This window comes from Varanus komodoensis, unplaced genomic scaffold (genome assembly GCF_004798865.1).
Source record: "Varanus komodoensis strain SLA01 unplaced genomic scaffold, ASM479886v1 scaffold15, whole genome shotgun sequence".
NCBI classification, from domain to species: Eukaryota; Metazoa; Chordata; class Lepidosauria; order Squamata; family Varanidae; genus Varanus; species Varanus komodoensis.
The window spans coordinates 11,902,231-11,915,203 of NW_025335440.1; the positions used below are offsets into that span (position 1 = coordinate 11,902,231).

General features: G+C 46.9%; 1 protein-coding gene across 1 annotated transcript in view; it reads left to right on the plus strand.

The window, feature by feature from the left end:
* Positions 1–3,020: 3,020 nt before the first annotated feature.
* DPP6 (dipeptidyl peptidase like 6) overlaps positions 3,021–12,973 on the plus strand; it is a 372,651-nt gene continuing 362,698 nt past the window's right edge. Inside the window, exon 1 of the mRNA XM_044425269.1 lies at positions 3,021–3,275. Within this exon, the coding sequence (XP_044281204.1) occupies positions 3,021–3,275 (255 nt within the window). The remainder of the gene's footprint in view (positions 3,276–12,973) is intronic.

A 12,973-nucleotide genomic window follows, 5' to 3' on the forward strand; every position in this document is an offset into this window, starting at 1 on the left:
GCTTACAACCAGAGATACTGCTCTCTGGTTTCTCAGTGCCTCCATTTCTGCTCCGTTTCTCTCTGCACTCGGCATACGAGTTTGCTCTTCGGTGGAGTGATTGAAAGATCAGACACAGAAAATATCCTTCTCTTTCTGCAGACAGCATTTGAGCTGCAGCGTGGTGCTGATTTTTTGGGTGGGCAGCCCAACAGGTTAAGCATTCCTTGTGCTGAAGTGGTCTCGGTTGTTTGCGTAAAGGCTGTTTCTCTGTTCTCTGAAGCGTCCAGCAACGAATCTTGCAGTTTAATAGCTGTTCAGTAGTTTCTAACTAGCAAGCATGCGATCTTCTGTTAAGAAAATCATGAAAGAATGCCCTAAAGGGGCTGAGAAGTAAAGATGCAGCACTGTGGAAAATGTGCTAAGCATTTTTATTGAAATGCGTCATTTTAAAGGTGTGTCTCTCATATCCACATTTCCCTTTGTCTATGTTTTCTGGTTATACTTAGGATATCTCTATCAACATTTTTAAGGAAAGAAAATCCCATGTTTTGGTTTGTTTCTTGATTTTCTGATGTCCATTGCTTCTCTCTCCAGTTGGTTAAGACTAGAAGCTGCTGCTTGCAATTCATTTCCTAGCATTAAACTAACACTTTCTTCATCAGAGAATTATTTTTAATGAAGAGAATGATAATTCTGCACCAGCGTGCTTGTAGCAGAGGGCTGAATCCATCTTTTGGGCCACTGGCCTGTGGAAAGCTGCACTGATATTGCAGGGTGAGTCTCAGATCATCTGCTGGAATGCCTGACTTTATGCAAAAGGTTGCACTTCTGGGAATCCTGGATCCCCTTTTGAGCTTTCTTTTAATTAAATGTCACGAGCAAAACGATGGCTCTTTTTGTCAGCCCCAGGCAGGGAAGAAAGTGTGCCCCGCAGGGTTGCTGCCCCACTCCAAGAATCTGACACTCCCCTTTTCATCTAAATGTTATGGCTTTTCAGCACTGACTTTGAAGACCCCAGGAGATGAAAATTCTTGGGGGAGGGCAAAGACAAATGCTCCATCACTGGACGTTTCAGGGATGAACTTTTACAGGAACTGACAAATAAAATGTAGAGGGCTTCAAAAAGCTGAGGATGTAACTGACATTCTTTTTATTTAAAAAAGAGAAGTACCCCTCCTTCCTTCAGATTTGCATACCCTAAAGACAATGGGGAATTTTCTCAGGGTGAAAGAGAGAGAGGGGGGCTGCGAACTGGCGTGCTTTGCAAATAGAAATCTTAGCGGTCCAGTTGTGCGTTTTCGTGTTCCCTATAAACAGTGTTTGCGGAGCGATTCACAGACTAAGATCGAACAGGGCGCAGGTGAAATTGACTTTCGATGGTTTCGCTTTCTCGAGTCGTCTGATGTTTTTTTTAAAATCCTAAACATCCGTTGCTATGGAGACCGGCAGCCTGAGAAGGGGGGAGGCTGGAAGTGCAACCTTTCCCGTCAAAGGATTCCGTCCATCCCCTGGGCGCGTGCCTCCATTTATTAGCGTAAAAGGGATTCTATGGGGACGCGCTCAGGTTGCTCCTACAGGAAGCCCGAACTTCCCTGGTTGGGGGCAACGTCACAGCAGGGCAACCAATGAGAGCCGCGGGGCCTCTGCAGTTCCCTTTCTGGCCAGGCAGCGGCCTTGGGGCTCCCCGCGCGCCCAGATCTCGCTTTGTCTCTTCCAGAGGCGCACTCGCCGAGGAACAGTGCGCGCGTGTTTCCACACAGGGGCGCTGGAGCACGTTTTACTGCAGCAAAATGAATTAAGAGCGAAATATTACGAGGCAATTTGGCTGATTAGACAAGCCAGGGAGAGCAGGAGGCGGCGGGGGGGGGCGGGGGGAGAAGTGCGAAATGGGAACTGAGGGGGTGACAGAGGAGAGCAGAGATACGAGGCGGCTGGAGGACAAGTCACCTCTCTCTCTTGTCCGCCCCTCACTAAAGAACCTGCTTTGCGGGTCGTGCTAGAAAGAGGAAGGAGAAGCGAATCTTTTCCCGCTGGAAACCGGAGGACAGGCGGCGGCAGCTCGCGAGCAAGCCGGGCGCTACGTGTGTGGCCGGTTCCTCCCCGGCTCGGTCTATTCCCCCCCCCCAACTCCCCGCGGGAACCGTGCATTTTAAGCCTACTGCCCGCCCTCCGGCAGCGACTGGAGATCGGCGCCCATCCTCCCGTCTGGTATCTCAAGTTTTCCGGAGGGAGGGAGAATCCACCCCTCTTCCCCTACCCCGCCGCAAGCCTTTTTCTCCCTGGGGGAAACACGACGGAGGCGGCGCAGCCTCCCGCTCCTTCCTGTCCCTCCTGGTCCTTGATGAGCAACGTGCTTTGCATGAGGTCTTCCTCGCCGTGTTCCTGCCCCCCCCTCCCGCCGCTCTCGCAGCCGGATTGCACACACAACACACCCCCAGCGCGCGCACAGACACGCGGTCCCTCCGTCCCTTCCCTGCTTTCGTTCTCTGGCCCGTGCGCCGCTGCCATGAGACCGCGGGAAAAGGAGCTCCGTCGCCCCGGGAGGCGCTGGGCGAACGAGCCGAGCCCCCTTCCTTCCTGCCCCCCGCCCGCCCCCCTTTAATTCCGCTGCGCTCCGGCGCCGCCATCTGGGGACCGCTTTCCTAGAGAGGCGAGAGAAGCGGGCTCCCTTCGCATCGTGCGGCGCCCCCAGACAGGGGAGGAGGGGGCTGCTTGGCGGGGCGCCGCGGCGCGCCTCCGGGTGATGCCCTCGACTCTCTCCTCTTCGCCCCCTCTCCTCCTCCTCCTCCTCCTCCTCCTCGCGCTGTCGAGGGAAGAGCGAGCGAGCGAGCGAGCGCGCGCGCCCCTCGCCAGCCCCGCGGGTATGTTGCCGTGGAGGCTTTGACTCGCCGCGGCGGCAGCGGCGAGCAGAGGCGAGCGGAGAGACCGAGGAAGCGACCAGCCTTTGGATCCGCCGGCGCGCCGCTCGCTGCAAGCCAAACAGACCGCCCCCCCCCCGCGTCTCCCTCCTCCCGCCCGGCTCGCTCTGGATTGCCTGCATGGCTTCCTTGTATCAGCGCTTCGGCGGGAAGATCAACACTTCCAGGTCCTTCCCCATCACCCCCGAGGCGAGCCATCTCCTGGGCCCCCAATGCGCCGAGGAGGACGGCTCCGCAGCGGCGGCGGCGGCGGCCAGCGAGGCGGCTGGCGGCGGCGGCGGCGGCGGAGGGAAAGCCTCGCGCCCGTCGCCAGCAGCCCACCCGAGACCTCGCTTCCAGTACCAGGCGAGGAGGAGCGACTGCGAGGAGGAAGACGTAAGCCAGCCCTGCCTGCCTGCCTGGGGTCGGGTGACCGGGGTGCTGCGGGGTTGAGGCTGCGTCTCGCTCCATGCCGCTCGTCCTTTCCTCCAGAGAGTTGGGCGGGTCGCGCGTTGTTTTGCCTGCTTTTCTGGTCCTTTCGGCCCGTCCCTGTTTGCAGTTCTGCCCGCGGAGGCGTTTGTGCTGCGCGCCTGCCCGGGGAGTCTCTCAAAGTGACCGTGTGTGTGGCGAGGGAGATTCGGGGAAGAAGTCATGAAGCGGTGCAGCCCAAGTCCGGAGAATGGCTCGTGGGAGGGGCGGTTGGGGGGCGCCGGACTGAAGTCTTTCCCGCTTACCCCCCCCCCCCGCTCCTGCTTTGCCTCCACCCCTGTCCCTGATTGCCAAGGCCATGCTGTTTTTAATTCCGCTGCGGAGCCTCGCAAGGGAAACTCCGTCTCTCGCTCTCCTTCGCTGGGGCGCGAAGGCGTGCGCATCTCGTTTCCAGCCCGCCTTAGTTGGACACAAATCCCATCGATCTGAACTTAACTTCCGTTTGGGGGAGACTTAGATAATCCCTGCGCATGCCTGCTCCGTAGCTGCAAGTCCTATTGAACTCAGGCGCGCTTCCATCGAGATAATTATGCCTAGGATCGGACTGTAAGAATCAATAGTTTAGAAAGAAATCCTGCAATTCTTCAATGGGAACTTTCCCATCCTTTCCACTTGAACCCTTTCGCAACTCCAGCCGTATTTTTCAAACTAGCAAGAAACAAAACAGTCCTTAGACGCTTATATTAAGCTTCAGGAGGGTACTGAGATGTAAATTTGAGCAAACATTTTTCTTTCTCTTCTCATGCCTCCTCCCAACTCCTCCGTTCTTTCCTTCCTTCCTTTCCTGCTGTTGGAAGGGATTCAACCCGTTTGGATTTGCATATTGCCTTAGTAACGCGTGACTCATCCAGGGCACTTGCAGGCAACTGGGGTTGAAGGTGCCAAGGGAGCAGTTGACATCATCTTGGGTGGCTAGTTCCTCTGTAAGGAGGAGAGTTGGGTCGGTTGGTTACCCGTGCTTTGCTTCGCTTTGGGGGAGGACCTGTTAGCATGCTTGTCCTTCTCCAGGAAGGTTTTGGCCTATTTGCTTGGTGTTATAAAAGTTGGAAGGAGGCAGAGAGCTGCAGTACTTCAGTTCTCAGGCTCTTTTGCTCCATCCATGCAGAAGACTGATTTCTAAGTATTGTTTCTTCTGAAATTTCTGTTAGATCCACTGCTGAAGTCACAAATAAACTTTTGATGACAGAAGTCACAAATAAACAGAAATCAGCATTGCTTGGAACATGGAGGGAAAAGAAACAGCTTCTTTCTGTTTCACTCAAGATCCTGGTTGAGGAAGGTCTTGCCAAGTCATTGCAGCATTGTCTTTAATTCTTTTGTTCAGATTGCTTTGTGGGAAGGCTTTGAGGGTTAGTTGCCTCCTCTCCCACCACCTGTGCAAGAGAAGCACAACAATCCTTGGAAACAGCCAACAGGTTGCATCTAGAATGAAAGAAAAACAAAATCCAGTAGGTAGAGAACAGGAAATGGCTTCCAGCCCCTTAAAACAGGTACAGTCCTAATTAAAGTTGCATTGTATGTTTACTGGGGCAAAGAAAATCAAACTTAAACTCAGAACCCTAGAGATAACTTCAAAGAGTATAACAAAATAAATTTCACAACAAAGTGAAACAAAGATTACGATTTGATTTGTCTTGACTGTTTGTCTCCTGTCTCATGAATTTCCCACTAGATGGCAGTATGAGAAAGCAAAGAACATTTTAAGAAGAAGAAACAAGTCTCCCCAACAACACCCCATATTAAAAAATAATACTTAGCTTGGAACTTACATTTCACCTCCCCCTACCAATTCTAGTTTTTAATATGACAGGTGTCTTGATTATCAGAGGGAAAAAAAGGAGATTTTGTATATCCCAAACTGGGGTAGGTAATCAGCTTCAAAGCAAGTAAAAGAGATACGGAAATTTAAGAGATGCAAATGATTTGTGTTGAGATGCATTTTGAAAGTCAAAGCCATATCCCATTCTTTTCCAATTGGTGCCCTCTGGATGTCTTAGATTTCAACTTCCATCAGCCTCAGGTGGCATGGACAGTGGTCAGGAATACTGGGAATTGTGGTCCAAAACATTTGGAGGGCGCCAGGTTGGGGAAGGCTGCCACATCTCTTCTGAGGTTAGGTTTCTGGAGGGTGTGCTCTGCGCAGTGACATGCGGTAGAATGTCTGTCGTTCTGGTCCAAGCAGAATTGAAAAGCAGCAGGCCTGCCCGCCCGCCATGGTCCATCCGTTCTCAAAAGCTCTCCTGTGAATCATCCAAAGTGTGGATGATGATTACAAATTACCTTAACTCACACACATAACAACTGTGTAGCAGAGTGTTACAGGCAGTCCCTGGGTGAGAAACGTTTGAGTTACAAACAAGCCATACCTACAAACAAACTGCCATGGAGCCTATTGGTTTAAAAAAGATTACTGTGGAGAATCGTCATCATCATAGAGAGAGGAGAGGCAAAAGGGGAGAGAGGGGAGGGCCTTGACCATAGAGATAGAGGAAGTGAAAGGGGGGAGAGGGAGACCTCCAAAGCATACCTTCCTACCCTGCCCATCTCCCCAGCATTTCCTTTCTGCAAAGAGGCTGGAGACTTTGGGCAAGGGGAGGGACCTAGAGATAGTCACAGGTTTTCCACTTTCATTGGGTTCCTGCATCCCCAGCCTCCATGACTGCAGAGAGTCAACTATACATGGCCTGACTTATATACAAATTTGTGTCAAAGACCTTGTCTCTAACCTGGGAACTGCCTGTAGCTTCTTTTGGCTGACCTTATTTAAATAACTTACTTAGAGAGGTTTTTCCTAAATAGTCGAAACACCTCCATCCATTTTGCCCCACAAAACTCAGGATATTTCCCCTGTTTTGGCTGTTCTCCCAACTAACAATTGTAGGTTTTGGGCTACAAGTAGATATGTATTTTCTCTGAACAGGAAATATTAACTTCTAGGAGGCAGGCCGTGGACAGAGAAATAGAATGGACTGATTTCACCCTAAATATTTAGATAAGCAGACATTTAGACAAAGTGGGAATATCATGTATTTGTGTGACATGTTTAAAAATAGGTAAAAATAAAGTTCATATGGACACATGGCTGTTTCTTAGCTAAACTGCATCAGTAGTAAAAGTCTGTGTGTGTGTGTGTGTGTGTGTGCGCGCGCGCGCGCGCATGCTTGTGCGGGTGGGAGGGCTGCATTTCTTGTTTCCAGGCTTCCTTTGCCTGGTGCAGTTCATAAGTGTTGGACTACAGCTCCCATCATTCCAAGTTAGCTGGCTGAGAATGATAGGAGCTGAAGTCCACCGGGTTGGGGGAAGCCTGCTTTCATACAGTAACACACAAAACTGCTGCTTTTTGGAACTGTTCTTGGTGCTGATGCCTTCTCTCTCTTCACCAGTTGCCAGCCTTGCTTTGCTGGCAGACTTTGCACTCGAGCATTTAAAAAGTGCTAGAAGCTTGATAGACCCCGTCAGCTAGAGTGTTCCGCTGCGTTCCAAGACAGGATTTCTTACCTCTGCTACTGGTAAGAATTGCAAAGGACAAATAAGATCTTTGGAAGCAGCACTGAGAACTGAAATGGGAGAAAGGACTTGTTAAATGCAGGTTCCATGTAAACAAACGGGGAATTTGGCACGCGCAAAAAGGTAATGCCCACGGGTAAAAATAGCCTTGCAGAGGGATGTGAGTTTGACTGGTTTCTGCGCAATCTATTAATCTCAGTAGTCGGAAGTCCTGGCTGCTGGAAATTCTGCAAAATCCTGCCACGGCTGTCTATGATTATATTTGATAACTGGCTGCTCTGCTGGCGATTATGCTGTAAACCTGTTTCTAGAAGGATTAGATAGCTAATCTGAATTTCATATTAAAGGCTAAAATGAGCAAGGAAGCTCTTCTCTTTAATGAGGACTTCCCATAAAGTGGTTGAGCCACACGGTCTGCAAGTTCAGTTCTCAGAGTCTCCAATCAAAAGATCTCAGAGCTAATACATTCTGTGCTGAATATACTGGATGGGTTGAGAATCAACCCTGCTTGTTGTAGGGGAATAACTTGATGGTATCCTCTTCATTAAAATGTCTCACACATTGGTTCCATGTTCGTTCAGTAATGGTACTCCCACCCAAATAATGCAGGAATTTACATTTGTAGCTAGTCCTGCAACAAACATTTAGTTAGGATTTCTAAAAGATCTCAGTCTGTGACAAATACCATATTTTTCTGCAACTATTCATTACACATTATTTGTTTCAAAACAGTATATGTATGTTATTTGGGGGCAGGAGGGGAGGAACATCCTGGTAGCATCACACACCTATTAAAAGTAATGGGTTTAGCTCGCATAGGAGGCAAGAATATGAGCTAGGAAGTTCCCAGTTATTTTATTATTATTACCACTTTATTCTGTCCATTCCACGAGGAGCTTAGAGAAGTGTACAAAGGCATCCACTGCTTTTAGTTTTCAACAACTTTATTGTGATATCCCATCATTTCATCCTCTACCTTCTGAAATTTGCCAGGTTCCTACTTTGTTGAGTTTCAGGTCCCTAAAAAAACCACTTTTTTTCCGTGCACCTATGGTACTAATTAGATCTTTCAGACCAATTGCACTGGTTCTAATATACTAATTTCTGTCTTATTTATTTTTATTTGTATTTAACTTTGTATACTGTGAATTTATCTTGATTTTATCTTGTTTATTATGTTAACTACAATAACCATAACTATATAGTTATTATATAACTATAATAGTTCATATAATTTTATTTTATTGGTATTTTTATTGTGACATCTGCCCAGGCAATGTGATGCTAAAGGACAGCTCTCAAACAAATTCAGTACAATAAATAAATAATCATGATACAGTGCCAAAAGCAGGGGGCGGGGGGGGGGCAGATAAGATCAGCAGAGATAAACCAGCTGGCTTGCCAGAGCAAAGGCTGACTGACTCGTGCCATATTTTGCCCATGCTTCTTCCCATGGAAGGCCCCACAGAGGGGAAGTTAGGCTCCTCGGGTGCTTGCCTTGAGTCAGTTGATGCAAGGCAGGAACAGGTGTCACTTCATGGGAGCTCAGCCTATAAAGCATGGCCTGCGCTGGAGACAGAAGCTGGCAGGGGAAACAGGATGAGGGATAAGATTTGTGTGGCCTAGACTCACCAGGCAGCCTGTTTTTCAGCCCTGGCCTAACAGGACTGAACTCACCCTCTGCATGCAGATACCAGCCTAACTTTCACAGTTCTTGTAGTGGGATAACGAGTGAAAAGGGGCATTTATGCAAGTTCTTTTGTGAATTCTGAATATATATGCACCGTGTGTGAATTCTGAATATATATGCACCGTGTGTGAATTCTGAATATATATGCACCGTGTGTGAACTTGCATGGCATATTGATTTTCAAACAGAAGTTTCACAGACATGGTACATGTGGATAACATTTTCCTGTAGTTAAAGACCTGACTGCGCAGGTTAATTGATAGGGATATGATGTAACATCTGGTGAAGAAATGGAAGTGACGACAGTACACTATAACAGGAGAACATTAATTTATGATTTTGGCATCGCACTCATACTTTCCTTTTGAGATTAATGTTTTCTGTATTGGACTACAGATGAATGGTTTTCTTAGTATTGCCTGTGAACTTTTTTTTTTCACCACAAAGTAGAGCCTTTTCTGTTTTTCTCCCCAGCTTACTTTTCTTGCAGTCAAAGTGATTAATGAGCTTAATTTCTTCAGGCAACTGCCAAAGGTGCTGAGTAAGATGTACATGCTAATTGTGTATAACCCTGTTCCTTTTAATTACTATGATGATAATGCATTAATCAAGTGCATAAGAAATTCAGCACTTCCCTGTAATGCAAAATATTGATTAATTTCATTGAAAATAAAAGTGATAATCACAGTAACCCTTTTAAAATGAAATTCATGATGATAAATCATTTCTGTTAAAGAGAATTGAATGTCGGAGATCAGGTTCTCTGAGCTATCCAAATGTTTTAGTCCTCTCTTGTTCATCATTCAGGATAATTTTCATGTTTACTGCAGGGGGAATTTTTCTGGAGTAAAAATTCCAGAATTTGCTCAGAAAGTCAGTAGGTCTACAAATGGAAAAGTACTGAGGGGAAAAAGCACAGGGTCACAAAAGATGAGACCTTTGTGGCAAGGTGGGTGTTTTTGGCACCCCTTTTTGCACTCTTGCACCAAACTAAATATAAGATGGGCAGCGTGCCCCAGTGTGATTACCCATAATCCTCTGATCTCAGGGAAGTTCAGGCATCCAGTGGGGAGCAGAAGATGCATGGAGGTAAAGATTGCCCCTTCCCTTGTCTTCCAAAATGCTTCGATGGCCCATTTTGTCAGTCGTGGAATCCCTCCAGAATTCCTCATAGGATTGTGGTGCCTTGCTCTTCCCTTTCCTACTCCCAGAACAACCCAGCCCAGAGCTGGCTCCACAGGCAGTCTTTGGAGCCACAGCCAGCACTGAAGGAGACAGCTGTGAGGCAGAGGGGGACGTGCTTAGAAGCAAGAGTGCTGCATCCAACCTTGAAGTGCTTTTCTGAGGTCATTGCTGGGACACCAGCTTTTCTTGTGGCTATCTAGACAGCATCTCGTGGCTGGAGGATTGCAACCTCATTTTGTGGCTTTGCAAATAATGTGCAGATTCTTAAAAATACAATGAATATCAGGTGGAGCAGGACTGATCCGTGCTGTAATCCCAGCAATGTGCATAAGGGGGATTTAATCATTTCCTCCCCTCCTGTGATCCTGAGGAAAATCCCTGCTTTGTATTGTTCGCATTTGCTTTTGGAAGAAATCCCATCTGTGCTTCTGAAGAAAGCAATCATTGCTAATGTTTTCAAATTCAGACTGTTTGTTGGAATATTTAGAGTAGACTTTAAACCATCCTCTGAAAATCAGAAGCTGTCAGGATTGTGCCATGAACTCATCCTGAAGATGCAGCCTTATTTTAAAAACCTGTTAAAAGAAAAATACTGACTGCTGCTTTGGAACTAAACATGCAAAGGAGACTCATTTCTGTGTTTTATGGTCCATGAACAAAGACTCCGGTGCCCGTTGCCCATTTTCACCCCTCTAAAGGGGGGAAGGGGCCAGGCCCCCAAAAGCTGGATGACTGATGCTTCAGTAGCATGGAGAGTAGAAGAGTATTGAGCCCTCCTCTTCTAGCCAGCTTGGAGAGAAAGCAGGCAGGCAGGCAGGCAGGCAGAAACAGAAGGGCCCAGTTCAAATCCTGGTATCTCTGGCTAGGACTGAAGAAGAAAACTGCCTGAAACTCTGGACAGCTGCTGCCCGTCAGTGCTAGCAATATTGCTCTCAATGGTCTGACTCAGTCTAAGGTGGCTTCCTAGGTTTTTGTGTTCCTAAGAATGCCATGGCTCATGCCTGCCTTTGACCAGCTCCAGGGCTGGGCCTCTTGTAAAGAAAATCAGAAGTTTATGTCTGGATATACAAACAACTTAAATAGCTAATTTCCCCTGAAAAGTATTAGAAGCAAGCCTCTGATTAACATTTCTTGTCCTGGGCTTAAGTCCAGTAAGTGAATTAGCCATTACATTTAATGTGGCTAACTCTCATGTAAGTGGGATGGGTGACTTTAGCCCCCACCCCTGCCTGCAAGACCCTGATAGCCTCAGCAGTCCTTTGCTTTCCTTAATTGCCCCCCTTTTACATGATTGGCTCCATTTCTGCCTTGCCCTGTGCATAATCTCCAGCTCTGGCATGCAGCCCCTCTGTGTGACCACACATACCCTGCATCTATCCTAACTGTGTTGTGTGATCCAGTCTTTGATTTGCTACCTTCTTTGTCTCTCTTTCCACTGAAAATCCTCTTTGTTTTATCATCCTAGACTGCTTAGCTGGAGTAATCTGTCGTCTGCCCCTAAGATCACAAATCGGACATCTGAACAGCCTAGACGCATTGCTCGGCTTGCATATCATTGCACACGTGGCTGTCTTCACTTGTAACCTCTAGAGGTTCCTTCCTTGAAGTTGCAGAGTTGAATCCAGAGCACTGGAGATCAGCAAGCCAGCAGGGTTGGATTCGCTTAGAAATAAGTCAAGCTTTTCCCATTCCCTGGTAGGACTAATCTTAGTATCATTTTTTCCTTCCAAGGATCCTGCGGTTGGTCATCTCAGTGCCATCCCTGATGGGAAAAGTAACTCTGCCATGGGCTTTGAGGATACACAGTGCTGCTGGTTTGGGCCTTTGGCGCTAGGGAAGGGAAGGAGGTGGTAACTTGGTGCAAGGACCTTCGGGCCTTTTGGAGCGCTTGCAAGAGGCTCAGCCGTTGGTGAGCGTTCGCTCCGAGTGCTTGCATAGACAGAATCCTTCGAGGGCTGGATGATGAGCTGCTTAGAAACCCAGACTTGAAAGTTGCATAAATTTGCTGTGTGAGAAAGTTAATTTCATTTGTTTAGCTGTAAGCCATTACAAACATGAAGACATTCACATTTGGACCATGAGTTTGGCTCTGTGTTCCCTGGCTGCCAGTGCAAATAAAAGTATGCACTGAAACATAATTATACTTGTTGAATAACAAAAAGCATACAAGTTCAGTTGGCATAACAAAATTTCTCCTATGACTAAATGCAGGAAGATGTTTTTTGTAAGGGTCATTGTATAAAGGACTCTGGGTAATGCAGTGAAGTACTTTTCCTACAGAGGTTTTACACAGCACACAGAATCAAGGTAATTATTTCATTGTCCAATTGCTTCGTTGGTTTAAAATTAGCACTGTTGTTTACGCATAGCTTTGTAATGGTAATCATGATGATGAGATACACACTCTAAAAATATTTTTAGCAGTTCTCATTTTTATATACAGAGAAAGAAAATACGAAGCTAACTTGTCTTTGCTGTGATTGAGTAGTGTTTGAGTAACCCCAGTGATTGAGTAACTGTTACCCCAACTTAAATCAGTATTGGCCCCTTAACTTAAATAAAATATTATACATAGATTTTTACCTTGGGCTGGCAGGGGAGAGAAAGGAAAGAAGCATGGTCACTCCGGGCAGAAGCAAATTGAAATGTTCTTCAAAATGCAGTTTTCAGCAAGCCAAAAGAATGACATTGATTATGGATGGTGGAAGTGTTAGCAGTCTGACATTCAAGGCTCCAAGATTGATTGTTGGGGAAAATGCAAGAAAGTGCAGGTTTTTATGGAGAACAATCAAAAGATTTCCCACAGGTTAGCAAACTGCTGCAATGGCACAGGAGAAGAAAAACCAAGCCAAAAGTAACATACATAGAGAATCCAATACATTTGCATTGGCATATCACTCTGGAATGACGACTTAACAGACTTGCAAATGAGATCATAGCCCTATTACTTGTGTAGGTACCAAATGGCACAGGAAGTGTATTTGTATCTGGGAGAAATATCTTTAGAATTTGAAGCATTGCCATAAAATGCTGCTGTCATTAAAGAACCTTTTGTAGGAATGTTCTGGGTCTGCTAAGTAACCACTGTATCAGTTAAATTTAAAGTTAAATCAGTTAAATCAGATGGCGCTCTCTCTCTCTCTCTCTCTCTCTCTCTCTCTCTCTCTCTCTCTCTCTCTCTCTCTCTCTCACACACACACACACACACACACACACACACACA